This window comes from Melospiza melodia, chromosome 4, assembly GCF_035770615.1.
Source record: "Melospiza melodia melodia isolate bMelMel2 chromosome 4, bMelMel2.pri, whole genome shotgun sequence".
Taxonomy (NCBI): Eukaryota; Metazoa; Chordata; class Aves; order Passeriformes; family Passerellidae; genus Melospiza; species Melospiza melodia.
In genome coordinates this window covers 15098118-15113335 of record NC_086197.1, presented here as the reverse complement: position 1 = coordinate 15113335, position 15218 = coordinate 15098118, and the positions used below count along the sequence as shown (strand labels likewise).

The following is a 15218-nucleotide window of genomic DNA, read 5'->3' as shown; positions in this document are numbered from 1 at the left end:
TCAAACGAGTCTTTGATTTTACAAGGCATGTTGCTGTGTTCTCGCACTCTGACATATCTCAAGGGTTAAATTCAGAAAAACGTGTTCACTCAGGAGTTTTGCCAAGAACACAAATTTGGGCATTTTGCCTCTTAAGCACTGTGACAGGAATTAGTTAAATCCAACTTTGTAATGGACACAGTGTTTAAAAGCTTCACTGCTGTTCCCAGTGCTGTCACCCTTGGAGGCAAGACTGCCATCAGCACTGTCTCTCTTCACCCCAGACTTTGCTCTTGAGATATTAACACTGAGTGAAGAATTCACCCTCACTCTTCTACCATATCTTCTCTTGCTGATTATCAGCAACTTAGGAAACTTGGCTCAATAATACCATTCAAGCTTTAATGTGATCAACCCATCAATAGGAAGGCTGCATTTCATTGATCCTGAATTATTGCAACCCAGTACAATTTATGGCTGCTCTACAATTCTAATTTTGCAGAAATTCTGCATCTACAACAGCTCAAATGCTGAAAATACATAAAGGCAAATCATATACAGGGAAAATGAAAAATTGATAATATACTCCACTGAGTGGTTAGACTTTCCAGAAAGAATCAGCTTTTAGAACCAGAGTCAGATGCTCTTTACCCACCTAAATAATTATTTAGGATCTTTTCAAAGGAGCTCAGCACTCAGTCTGTTGAAATCTTTTGAAAACCTGGTCATAATAGCCACAATGAGAACTGAGTTCTTTTGGAAAACTGAGAGTGCCAAGCCAGTGAGAGCTGGATCTCAGACAGAAAACTTGCTTCATAACAACTCTTGAAATACTCAGCAGTGGTTGATGGGAACAGGTGAGTATCTACTCTTCCCTCTGACTGCAAACTACATCAGACAAACAACAAGTTGTGAATTTCCTGTTATATTGATTTCCCAACAAAAATCCTGGATTGCAAAAAAAACCTTTTATGAAGGAAGGCATTGATTCAAGGAATGAGCTTGATTTCCCCTTAGAACACTGGTTCCATGCACTGCAGTTCTTGGGACCTCCAGGCAGCCACTGCTTCCTGACTTCTGGATTCACAAGGAAGAAAAAGGGAAATCTGTGTCTTAAAAATTGTGATTCTGTAGGTGTTTGCCTGATGGGATGTGGAAAGGAGATATCTGTGGTCATCCTACACCCAGCCCTCAGTAGCCACACTAACTCTGCATCTCTTGATGCTTTCAGGTTTCTAGTTCCTTAGAGTCCTTATACCCACAGGATGTGTTTCAGTTTTCTAGGAGTGTTTTAGAGGCCTCCTGGTATCCCATGTGGCTGCCAGATACTACTCCAGGAAGCCACAGCATTCACTGGTACCAAAGACAACTAAAGCAGCACTAGATGCCAGTGTTTAGGCACTTGAATTGCTCCTCAACGAAGTTTTAGACAAGCCACTGCATCTTTGAGGAGTCCAGTGTGCCAGGCAGATGCTTTATCCAGCAACTGAGGCAAAAACATGAACATTCATAGTTTTCATTCAGTCAAATTCTTTCAACCAAAAAGTTATTCCAAATACTTTCTACAAGAAAAAAGAGTTTACTTCTTATGCATGCTAGCTAAACACTGCATAGGAAGTCTGTGAAACAATTTTCTGACTTGTACTTCTCAACCACAAACTTCTAAAATAGTGAAGATGCACCTACCTGCAATTACACAATAAGAAAGAGAGAAGTTGCATTAGCAGAAAAGGCTGAAAGCTCTTCCAACTCTTATTTACAATAAAACAATTTTATTTTTGTCATTTTTAAAGGTAATTCTTTAAAAAAAATCTTACTGTAGAATAAGAAAAACCAAGAAAATCCTATTTATGATTTCTGCACACATCATAATACCTCTATTCATTTTATCCCTTTTTTGTTTTCTACCTACTCCACACAGACATGTATCACTTCCTAATGTTCTAATATCTGCCATTTTCATTCTCCAGATCCTTCCAGATCTTTCTATATTTTTTATGGAGACTAGAGTCAGAAGAAGAATGAAGAGAATCACTGTCATTAAAATATTCAGGCCATATTTTTAATGATTTGTTTGGTTTTCTTCCCGGAAGTAGAGGTTGCTTCCCCCCAAGAGATCAATAAAGTAATTTTCCCAACTAATTCCTGAAGTGTTTATATAACTTCACAGCTTCAGGTCAAAATTTAAAAAAAAAAAACCCAAACAAACAATAACTTGAAATTTAAACTGCACTGTCCTGCTGTGCCATTCCTTATCCCGAAAAACCTGTGGGCAGCCAGCGAGCATTTGTCATGTATGGACATTTACAAGGACTTTGGGGTTCTGGTAGGTTCAATGTCATTGATGATGATGACGGGCAAAAAGAGGATGCTAAAAAGTTGTGAATGTGAAATGATATGAAACTATGTTAAAGTCTTTTCACTGCTTTAACACTGTCATGTTAAATGATATTAAAGTACACGCTGCAATCACAGAAAAAGAGAAATACTTTTGGATGAGAGTCTTGGAAGAATATCTGGCAGGACCAGGAAAATGCATTTGAAAATACCACTGTTGGTACTGGGCCCAAAAATGTAAATTATCCCTCCTTAGAGCTTCACATCATCAGTCTTGTTTCTGTAGCTAATAACCTGGGTGGATTTGAAATAACTACATTGAAACTTTAGTTACAGGCGTGTTTGGTTTCTTTTTTTTTTTTAATATTTCAGTTGATAACATTTCCAAAACTTTTTTAAAAACCCAACCAACAAAACAAGAACCACATAAAAGACACAGAAATTATAAAAAAAAAAAATTCTATTTTTAAAATTTGAAAATAAGGCAAGCACTCAAAAATAAAGTAGAAAGTTTCTATTTTATAACCCCTACATAACCTTTTTGTTTTCTACTTTATTCTCCTCTTCAGAGGACTAATGATATTTTCTAACTGCTAAAGTGAATAACAGCCTTGGGGAGGACATTTAGTTCTGGACTCTAGTTCTTAGCTCTAAATACTTGACTTCTTCATCAAAGCTTTTAAAATAGTAGCTTTTTTTTTTTCGTATTGGATATATCCAAAACTTTTCTGTTTGTAGGTGAGGACTCTGCACAGCCCTTTCAAAGTGCCTCCTGTAAAGAGCCTTGCTACACATAGGTGAGCCTTTGAAGAGGTTTTCTGTATGTTTTCAGCCTAATCTCATTGCCACTAACACTGCCTTCACATTTTTCTGTTTTTTTAGACTTTCCAGTGTGTTTACCACAAAGTATAGTCCTTTTACCATAGCTTTTGTACAGCTGGAAAAAATCCTCGTGTGTTTGCTTTGTCACCATAAAAAACCAACCAACCATCCAAAAAACCATACCAAACAGCAAACTTTGTAACAAAGTTTACTCTTTGACATTGCAGAATCTTTTGGATGAATCTTCAGCAGATGGTCCCATGTATTTGAAATCATTAAAATTTCTTACTCATGGTGTATATATAACTTTGTGTGAGTCAGGGAAATGTGAACAGTTCCCTGGCTGCTCATTTTCTGAGATGCATTTGTTTGTGCAGGTATCTGATTACATCCTCTCTCTTCTGACTCGTGTATTTTTTACTCCTTGCAACAGATGTCTGTTTCCAAATATATATATATATAACACGCATCATTTTGATAGTGACATAATTGCATTTCTGTATCGTTATTCTATATGATTTCTATTTATTTTATAGATATATATGTTTTATATTTTAAAGTATTTATATTTTATTTATTTGTGGTAATTTTATACCTTTAAATATTTATTTATATATATTTTATATATATTTATGCATTTATATTTTATGTTTTAATATATTTATATGACAATACCTGTATTTTAAATATTTATTTTTATGTTTTATATTTTTCTTTCACTGATTTATTTTCTATGTGCTTACTACACATCATATTAATCCCTATTTCTTTACTATGTTTCTTTATCCCCACATGCTCTCAGACCCATTTTAGGAAACCACCCCAATCTTACAAGCGTATTCCTGCCACCATGACTTTTTAAGATTTTCTAAGCCTTCTGATGTTTACATTCTTATAACAAACTTCCGCACACACTTTCTGTAAATAACTTATTGTTTTGCATTCTTTTATGAAAAAAGAGAAATTTGACGAACTGTTTGTTTGTCCGGTGTCATTGGTGAGGTGGCACTTTCACCCTCCAATCCACTGTCACTTTTGAAAATCTATAAATATTAGAGTCAAATAATAAACTTCCCCTTTCACCTTAAGAACAGCAGTGTGTGTTATTCATGTCCTACATTCCCGCTCTGTTCCCTTGGCTGGGCTCGGGGGAATCCCTGGAGCCGCATCCCGGCTCCGGAGCGGTGCCTTGGGCTCTGCTGCCCTCCGGTGGCCCCACGGAGGGTCCCGCACATGGTCATGATGCTCCTGGTCCCCTCCAACCCAGAGCATTCCATGGCCCTGTGCACAGAGAGGACGCTGGTGGAGGGAATTTTGAGTTTTGCCCGCCAGGAGCCTCGGGGGTCACCTTTGGAGGCACTGACACACAAACTATCGAGAGGCAGAAAGGAGAGAAGACACAGCGGAGGCAGAAGGGAAGAGCAGCTTGTCCACATCTTTAAATAACAGAGCCAAAACCAGAGTCTGAGCTTCCTTCTCCCCATTCTAGCTCTGTTTCCTACGGCAGCAGTACACAACCTCTGCTGGCCTGCAGCCCCCTACCCCACCACACTTGGCTCTTCCCAGCAATGCCAGATGTTCCTGTGGCTCCTCCCAGCAATGCCAGATGTTCCTGTGGCTCCTCCCAGCAATGCCAGATGTTCCTGTGGCTCCTCCCAGCAATGCCAGATGTTCCTGTCCCAGGAACACCAGACTTGGCTCTTCCCAGCAATGCCAGATGTTCCTGTGGCTCTTCCCAGCAATGCCAGATGTTCCTGTCCCAGGAACACCACATTTGGCTCTTCCCAGCAATGCCAGATGTCCCAGCCTTGGCTTAGGGATTCCCATTCTGCACTCCCACATTGAGCTACCCAGCTAGCACAGCACAGCACACAGCCCTGTAACTTCATGTAAGCCATGGCAACTTTACACATCATGAGGAGGAAGACAATTCAAAATAACATTGTGTTGTTATTCTATTTGTGGGAATCGTGTAGCATTGTTTTCTGCACAATTTTCTGTCATGTTTTCTGCACAATTTTCTATCTCAGTCAGATTTGGGGATGGCTTTTCCTAGACAAGATAATTGGCTGAAGTCAATCCACTAAAGCCACAAACAAGCAAATTTGGATAATGCTATAAAGGCTGCATTTAAAAGGAAAAAAGAAGAAGAAGAAGATAAAGAAAAGCTGAGCAAGGGATGATTGCTCCGTATCAGTATCTGCAATTCAGTTCCATTTGTAGTGTATTAACTATATTAAGCCAGCTTCAAGTCTGACTAGACAAAACAGAAATTTTACTGTGAGAACATACAAGTTCTACACAGGCCAAAATTACAGCAAGCTCTCTGCATTAGCTAGTGCAAGGAAGGAAATCATCAGGTTTACATTGCAGTAAACATTTATTACATTGCAGTAAAAACAGTCTCTGCTCCTTCCTCAGCTCCACAAAATCCCTTAACTTAGGGAGCCCTGGATTTCCCAAACATCCCCAGTCCTACCACAGCTACCTGCTAAGATCTGAAATGTATGTGCCACTCTCTTTTTCACTTCTCTACCATAGGGTTAGAAAAATCAATGTAACATTTACAGCACCAGAAATCCATGCTGTACATCCCTCTACCCATCCCAAATCCTGGAATCTCAGGGTTTTCCTGATAAGTTTCCTTTACATACTGCAACCTTAGCAGAACTGTAGTAGGAGACATACAAAAAAGCCCCACCATCCTTCCTGCATGTTTATAAACTGCAAAATAGGTTTGCTTGAGAAATGCCATAAAGATCCATGTGAGCCAACTTTGAAAGGCAATTATTGGTTCCTAGCTTCCAATTCACATCTTAAAGCTGAATCTCCTTACATGCTGGCATTACACAGTTGAGTTAATTCAAACTACATATTTATTTTAGTGTATTTACCCAGCAGTTCAGAATTGCAATTAATTTTATTTCAATTCTCTGCAATAAATACATGCTATATTTAAACTCCATTAAACATAAAATTTAATGATTCTGAAGTATGTAATACCACCAGGAAAAGCCACAGTGTTCAAAGAAAATAAAAATTTTTGTACCTTCTCCATTGATCACACTATTGGCTGGCAGCAACATGGGATCAGAGTCTGTGCATGGTCTATCAAGAATGACAAGGCAGGAGATGGAAGATAGAGACAGGGACACAAAAATGACTTTAATATTCCTGTAAACCCCTGCACTTCCAGATCCAGGTTACCAAGTCCTTTCTCCTGCCCCATGGCATTGTTGCCCAAGAACCCTGCAGATTCATCCCCTTGTACATCTGTCTCACAGCTGTACGTGGAGAATGCTCCCAAGAAATTTGGGATTTATCAGTAACTCCTGTATCCTACGGAACCTACACAACCTGGGACTTTAGCCATTCCTTGGGAATGACTTCCACTTTTTTAAGCAACATGCACTTACAAATAACATGAAAGGGTAGCAGAGATACCTGTGAGCAGCCCCTGATTTTGTGGTAGTTCAATTTCTCCTTGTACATCTGTCTCACAGCTGTACATGAAGAACACATCCAAGAAATCAAGGATTTATCAATAACTCCTGTATCCTACAGAACCTACACAACCTGGGACTTCAGCCATTCCTTGATAATGTCTCCCACTTTTATAAACAACTCAATTTTAGCTCAATTTCTCCTTGTACATCTGTCTCATAGGTGTATGTGGAGAATGCTTCCAAGAAATTGGGGATTTATCAATGACTCTTGTATCCTACAGATACAGGAGTTATTGATAAAGTTATTGACAGGAGTTATTGACAGGTCCCTACACTACCTGGGACTTTAGCCATTCCTTGAGAATGACTTTCACTTTTTTAAGCAACCTGCAATTACAAATAACATGAAAGGGTAACAGAGGTACCCAAGAGCAGCCCCTGATTTTGTGGCAGTTCAATTTCAGAGCATGACACTGATTCTAAGCTCAGCATTACCAATCCCCAGCCCAAGCCAGCCCTGAAAATTTGTGGTAAATATCAAAGTCCAAGTTAGCACTGCACACACCACTCTCCTCATGGCTCCCTAGCAAAGCCCTCTTGCCACAGCTTCAGCTAGAATGCCTTTTGTTTACAATTTCACCAGCTGAAAGACTCTTTTGAAAACACAAAAAAAAAAAAAAAAAAACAAAAAACCAAAAAAAACAGGAGGGAAAGAAAGAAAGCAAGCTGAAGAGGCCACTATGAGGATCTAATCTATGGCTAAGACCACCCCTTGCCTGGCAGTCTGCATTGCCATCAGCTGTATGCATGGTGAGCACATTGGGGTTTCGATCAGCTGTCGGTGCCTTCTCCCTCATTAGCATGGATAAAGGGCAGCCTGGGCCGGGTGTGCAGCATTCCTCAGCATGCCAGCTGCAGCTCCATCCCAGGGCATCCTCTGGGCCTGGAGAATTAATTAGTTCTGATAGTCACCCTGCTTCAAAATGATGGCTGTCATAACCCTGCAGATAAAATTACACACCCCTGGCATTTTCCACATTGCCCATTCAGGCTCTCCATAGGCCACCGTGGGCTTCCTCAGATGGATGGCACTGGAAAGATTTAACTTGCCAAACCCTTTATTTTTTTTATATCTCTTTGTTATGTTCCAATTAAGTCTGTGTTAATCAAAGGCAGTATTTCCCAAATATTCCCCCCTCCTTTCCCCAAGCCTCCTCCTAGGCAACTTGATGGTTTATCCCCGTTCCTCCCACCTACAATTAGCATTCAGACATTTCTCTTGGCAGAGCCAAAGCCTCCCTCCCCCTAGGAAGCGTTCTTGTTATGAACACATTTTATATTTCCCTACCCCTCTGCAAGGTGCTTTAGCCAGTTTCCAAACAAAGAGCAAAGTGACTTCCCTCAGACATGTGGAGCCTCCAACTGTATTCAAACACCCCTGTGACAGTTTTCCTGCTGTGACTGGCTCTAAAACAGAAGCCACATACAGTAAAACAACAATAATTCATTGATTTTCTTCTGCTTACTTCCAAATTACCAAGTAAGAATATCAAATTTAGCTCAATACTGCCCTCACCCTTGGCACTCTAAGATCTCACTAAATAGGCTGCTCTACCCCTGGGAGAGGAGCTGAGCTGCTGGTGGGGTAGAATATACCAGGAAAGCAAAACCAGCTTTTATCATGTGGAGCTCACAAATGTTCAGGCTGCAATGAGTGCTTTCTTTGAAAGTAGTCTTGTCTCTTTCTTATGTCTTCCTCTGAAATGGTGCTTTGGCAATATGATTGTGAAATGGCTGAGCTTTGTATGAGTCCCTGAGACCTCATCATGAGAAGCTCAGTCACCTCTGGTTGAGTGAGCTTTAACATTCTGAAAGTTAAGGAGAACAAAATACAGTGCAAGCTATGTGGTCAATATTCAATTAAAATTTTTTAAAATGCAGGAAGTTGAGTAGCCATTAAAACTGTGTAGAACAAAGCAAGCACTGCAACCATCATGTCTGTATCTCTGCTGATTTTGATTTACTTTTGAACTGACCTCACAAACCTAGTTCTGAGAAAGAGCAACTACCTCATGGTGATGCTGAAATAAGCACAAACATTATTTTCAAAAACATCTACATAAATGAGCCATCACATTTTCTCTGCTTGATTGATATTTACAGCACAGAAATAGAAGCAGTAACTTGGGAAGAGGCAGTAGGTGGATGAAGAAAGTAAAAGGACAACTAGTTCATAATTATCCAAAGTAGGAGCATCCAGTCCATGAATGCAATAGCAAAACAGAGCAAAACTGTGACACACAAAAGGGAATGCCCTAGCACATGGTATTTGCAGTATTAAAGTACACACAGCAACTCTTAATAATCTTTTCCACCAGACTGCTTGAAACCTGAAAGTTTCCAGAGGTACAAGGGCGACTAGAAACTGAGACACAGGGCAATCTGAGGAGGGAGGCTTGACTGGTTCTCCATGCCAAACTGATCCTGGATTTCAGGAAGGCACTCCCTGGCAGGCTGGCAGCACTGGCAGAACCCCTGCCACCCTGCACAGGCTGCTGCAAGCACTGAGGTGACACGTTCCTGCTGGGGAAGGTGAAACAGGAAAGCCTTATAAATATGATTGTCTGGCAAAAGATTTTGAGAATATAGAAACTCTAAGCGAGATTGAAATGAAAGAAAGCTTTGAGATACCTTAGTTACTGAACAACTGGAAAACAATGGTGTGGCTGGACTGAAGGGAATCCCCTTTTGATGAAACAATTGAAAACCTCTGCTTGCAAACAGGTCAGAGCAGACCCTACTAGCTTGGCAGAAGGGTCCAAAGAGTAGTTTTTAGGGTTTAAAATGTGACACGGTATGGTAATGTAGTGATTCTTATAGGCTGTATGTAAATGCTATAGGATTTGTATCTTGTATTCAATTGGTTAGTGAGAGTTAGAATATTCAACATAGAAGATTTATTATATTGTAACAGGAACCTCGCTCTCTGATCCTCTTTTACTCTTTACCTCTTTTACTCTCTCATCCTCTTTACCACGCTCTTGCCTTCTCTCTCTCTTTAGTTCTCTTGGGCCTGCTCTGAGCTGAGGCTGGCAGCTCCCAGCTGGGCCTGCCCCCAGGCCCTTTGTAATAAACGCCAAATTCCATGACCAGGCTCCAGAAATCTCTCGTCTCCATCCATCCCAACCATCCTACCCCAACGCTCCTACACCTTCCCACCCCCAGGGCCCTACCCTGTGTGCCAGGTGGCCTTTTAGTCTGAATTTCTGCCCAAAATGGGGCAGGAGCCAGCCAGGCAGGGTTGTAGAGTTGTTCAGAACCTGGCAGAATCTCCATGAAGGAGAAAAATGCCCAAATGCCCATCAGCAACAGGAGGAAAGGGTGGCCGGTCCCTCTGGAACCAGGAAAGCCACCACCATAGCAGTTAGTGAGGAGGCCATGGCCTGATGAGAGGGGAGAGGAAGGAAAGGGAAAAAGAATTTACTTCACACAAATGCCTACACAAGAGGCAAGAGCAGATAACAAGAGAGCTGATGCTGTTAGTTTTTATCTCAGCCTACAGGGCAGGAAAGGGACATGCTTGATTTACAGCTCCTTTCACCACTGCGGCAACAGGCGAGAGACCCAGCCGACCCCAGGCTGCTGAAGGAGCTGTCAGCTCCTGCCATTACCCACACAGGGACATAAAAACCAGGCCGAGTGCTTTGCCCAGGTGGCACTGACCCTGCCCAGACAGCCACTCTGCACAAATGGGAGGGTGAATTGCACTCCCAAACTCGCCACAAAGAATGGAACCTGGCCATGGCCTACCACCACCGCCCTGAAGAGGAAATCCTCCAGTATTCTGCTTTTGGAGTAAAACCTGAGCCATCCCTTCCACCAGGGGAGGGACCTGAAAGATTTAACTTGCCAAACCTTTTTTTTGGTTATATCTCTAGATTGTACATTGTGTGCAAAGCCAAAGTAAGGTGAAACCTTGACCTCAGAAAGAAGAAACAGCCCTTCTAAGGAACCTGCCTACTCTCAGCATGTCCATCACAACCTGGCTGCTATCATGGCTGCATAAACAAGGAATGATTTACTTTCCTCATCATACAGAGAAAGGAACAGGATTTGATGAGTGTACAGGAAACACCTTGCCCTGCCATCCCAGCAATTTTGCAGAGTTCTTTTAGAGCATGTAATAAAAGTAGATGGGTTTGTACATTATGTTGTATGTTTTTCACAACTCAGTTCTTCAGGAAAATCAGATTTAAAGATAGGGTGTTACACAGCTTTGTATTAAGGCACCTTCTAATGACAGAAAAAAATTCTAAGGTTGGGGGACCAGGCAAAGCTGACAAACTGGAGGGAGCCACATTATTGGGTATTTGAGACATGAGAGAACCTGCACAAGGCTGACCAGAACAGTGGCAAAGAGCAGCACTGGAAATGAGCTGAAAAACTCTGAGAAGAAAGAATAAGTCTTGCTTTTGGCAAATCAAAATACTCAAAATGTCTGAATATTCATCTCTCCCAGCTATACTCAAGTAATACAGCTGAATCAATTTTCTTCTGCTTAGCTCCAGAAAATCAGTCAAAATGATTTAACAAAAATACCAAAAAGGGAGAAGAATATGCCCCTTTTTATGTAGCTAACCAAATCTGGAAGAGGTTCTTTTGGCCTCCTGAGATAAAATCTGTAGTACTTCTCCCAGAACCACATTGGGGTGACCTATCCTTATGTTATTAGGGCTGATAAACCAACTTCCAGAGATCCTTTGCTCTCCCTTAGATCAGTTAAATAACTGTAATAATGAAAAGCTCAGTAGATATTCCTGCCCCTTATCCTTGCTCACCTAAAATCATCCTCTGTCATAACAGTTCAGTGTCCTTGGGTTTGTACTGTCAGCAGCTCCAGAGAGAGGAATAAATGATGGGAGCCCTGTCAGGATATCCTGTCATTCAGTGAGGGAGGCTTTATTCAGCTTTCCAGTGAAAGCTTTCAGCAAATTCCCTGCATTTTGGAATCTCTCCTGCCTAGCCAAGCTCTGCATGCCTTATCCTTCACTCATTTACCTTGGGGAAGACAGGAGCGCTGCTAGAAGTATTTGCCTGAGAATGCAGAAAAAACAGCACCTCTAACAATCATTTCATGTCAAAATTTGAATTTTCATCCTTGGACGGCTCTGAAAGAAAAAAGTCCAGTTCACAATGGAAAAAAGTCCAGGGTTTTTATTCTTTTTTGCTTTTTTGGTTGCAATGAAACTCTGTTTGACATCACAAGTTCAAGATGAGGTAAGAAGCAGCTTTTTACATATTGGATAATTATTTGTCTGTATTACTCTGTGTTATAGAGAGAACGGTTATCAGATACTGTATCTTATGGCAGAAAAACCCACTTTAACAATCACTGGTGGATATGACAATGAATTATAACCTGAGAGATCTGTAATTCAGTAATTCCTCTGAAATAACAGAAATGTATCTGTTTTTTCTGTATGAGAATTTGGCTAAAATGATATAGCATGAGTGCACTGAAAAAGTCTCTAAAATTGGCATATGTGGTAAAAGACTGTAAATGATGCATTGATCAAAAGAAATTGATTGGGATTTCTGGTAAGTCAAAAGATGAAAGCAGAAATTTTTCTATAGCAAAAATTATAAATTTTTATAATTCTAGCTAAAAGGAGGAAAAGCTATTTTAGACAGGTAAGGGATAAAAATCAAATTAATTGAGCTATGTAAAGTAAAACCACAAAGTTATAAACATAATTAAAGGGTTTGTAGATGTTTGGGGAAGTGGTGCATTTGTCATGTACAAATATTGTGAATCTGTGGAATTTCACAACATCTGTTTTCATCACCCTTGAAGAGAGGCAGAACAGATTTAGAAAAGGAAATAAAAAGATAGAGAGGAATTGGAAGGGAGAAGACACTCAGGTGTTTTGTTGCTATTGTTGTTGCTTGGTTGCAGTTTTTAAATGGAAACATACAGAAATGTACAAAAAGTACTGGGAAATATGTTTTTCTTAAAAAAAAAGGAAAACTAAAAGAAGAGTCACTACAAGAAGAGTCACTAAAAAGTCAACTTTCTTCCATTTTCTCTAAAAACAAAAATGGAAAATGAGGAATTGGGAGAAAGTAGAAATAATGTTCCCATTCCAAAACCAATAGTGTTTTACAGCTAGTGGTAGAGAAAGGGCATAAGTTATTTTTATTTAAATTTTTCCTTTTCAAAACACCCAATTAATTTTATTGTTCCAAAAATGAAAATTTGGTGGAGTGCCTTTTGGATGACAACCAAATTTCTTTTCAAGCTGTATTCACTTTATACCCGCATCTGGGAAAAGGTCACATGTTTACTTCAAAGACACCTGAAAAGCATCTACACAACAAAAAGATTCCAAATATTTCAGTGTTACCCAGGTCAGGTTTCAACAGTGCACTTCTGAAAACTAAAATTTGACAACTAAATAGATGGTGAAATGTGGTTTTATGTGGGTGGTGGCAATCACATATAGTGGCTCTGAGGTTATGGAGTTAAATCTCCTTATCAGTGTCTGTGATACATCCTCACACACTTTGCTGCTGAAGTGCCCAGCTGTAAAACTGAGTGAGGGCTTCATCCAGAACCACCATGGGACTTGTGGAATTCCTGCCCAAGATGCCTGGGTACCTCCCAGAGCTGCTGTGAGGTTCTGCAGAGGCTGCAGCATCCCATGAGTGCCCAGAAGGTCTGGGCTGCACAGGGTTATGCTGTTGGTTTTTAAAAACCATACTCTGAATTCGGTCATTTTTCACCATTTGTGAATGGGGAACTTACTTCTACAAATACCAACAAGAAGAAGATGAAGGCAACATTAGATGCAGTTCAGCAAAGACTTACTGCTTTAAAATCAACACAAAAAAACAGGTTAAAACAAAACAAAACAAAATATGGGGCAGCTCTTCTCTGAGTGCTGTAGTGGGGTCAGGCCCAAAATCTCCACCAGATCTGAATGCAAAGCAAGATGCCATTCTTTGACACCAATCTGAAAATACCAGGCATAGCCCTTTAGATCAGTGTGGTGGTGCTGATTTAATTTTGCCTTAGTAGGGCAAGGCACTTGTCAGCAGCTTTGGAACTAACACTTCCTAGGCTGATGCTGTCTCTGTAATTCTCTTTTAAGTCTGACAAACTTAGCATTTGTTGATAAAGCACTGTTAGGAAAAATATTACACTTAGAAGGGTTTATCCTGCAGTGGTTGGACATATTTTGTGCAGGAAAAGCTCTAATGTGTGGTCTATTTCCTAGTTTAGCTCCAAAACAAGGAGCTCCTGCTGAACAGAAAAGATCTGTGAGTGAGCACAAAGCTGAGTTAAACTTGTCATTTTTCAGCAATGTCACTTGGGGTAGTGTTTTTCCTTCTTGTTAATTATTCTGCTCCTATTGCAGGTGAAGAAGCAATGTGACCAAAAGCTGCTCATTAGAATGAAAACCAAATGTGTGCCTTGCTCTTTAAACCTTGACACCCAGTGCCCTGCTGGTTACACCAAAATTACCAATGGGACTGGGACACCAGACTGCAGGTATCTCCTCTGCCAGAGCTTTCCTCATTAATACTGTTTTTAATATTTTTAATATTAATTAATATTATTATTTCTAATATTGTATTTGCTTATATTGATATTTTAATTCATTTTTATTTACTTATATTGATATTTTAATTCTTCTAATATTGTATTAATTTTATTGATATTACTATTCATCAATATTAATATTCAATAATAGTAATATTAAGTAATATTAATTATTCTAATAGTGTATTTATATTATTATAAATATGAATATTATATTTATTATTAGTTTTCTGATATGAATTAATATTAATATTGTTTCTAGTATTATAAAACTATAAATATTGTCTAATATTATAGAATATTAACATTGTTTCTAATATTATAAAATATTAATACACAAAAAATTCTCTAGTCTGTGCAATTTTCTTATGGAACGTTTACCATTGGCTTCACCAACTCCAGAACTCAAGGTGCATTCAGGGTGTTTGATGCTTGAAGTTAAACAGCAAGTGATAGAAGAGGAAAATAAACATTGCTATTGATGGTCTAACAGATTTTCTCTTGAATAGAACCATAGTCTCTGCTATATTTATTCTGCATACTTGATATGAATGATACAAAAATATAAATTTACATACTATATTTAGGTGTTAATATTCTATATCATATAAATAAAGTATTTTTCACACTTCTAGATCAGGGAGTTGTGGGGATGAAGGGCAAGAAGAGATATCTCAATACCAATTTGACATCTTGCCATTCCAACTGGGGAAAAGAAGCAGTATTTCATAGAAAATACAACTACTTTAGAGAAAAATTATTTTCAGCTTACTTAGAATTTAAAGAAACTTGATATTAAACAAGTTTTAAAATACTGTTTCAAATCAAAAATTAGAGAAATGGACTGTATTTAGGCTGGGGGTGGGAAGATAAATACAGTGTTCAAAAGAAACAGCTCCAAGGATCTTTTTAGACCTTGACATCCACTGCACGTTTTAATGAAGAAGAAAAAAGGTACATCAATGCAACCAAGCTTAAAGTTCTCTTGTCTGCCACTGAAAGGAGAAGAACTTAAAAATTTCATTTCCGCC

The 15218-nt window shown here is 39.4% G+C and overlaps 1 protein-coding gene and 1 long non-coding RNA gene across 3 annotated transcripts in view; one reads left to right on the top strand and one right to left on the bottom strand.

Annotated features, from left to right (window-relative positions):
- Positions 1–15218, bottom strand: part of LOC134417131 (uncharacterized) — a 202265-nt gene that overhangs the window by 147578 nt on the left and 39469 nt on the right. The gene's annotated exons all lie outside the window — the stretch shown is intronic.
- Positions 11745–15218, top strand: part of STAB2 (stabilin 2) — an 82833-nt gene continuing 79359 nt past the window's right edge. Inside the window, exons 1-2 of the mRNA XM_063153983.1 lie at positions 11745–11861; positions 14003–14136. Of these exons, the coding sequence (XP_063010053.1) occupies positions 11778–11861; positions 14003–14136 (218 nt within the window). The 5' untranslated portion in view covers positions 11745–11777. The remainder of the gene's footprint in view (positions 11862–14002; positions 14137–15218) is intronic.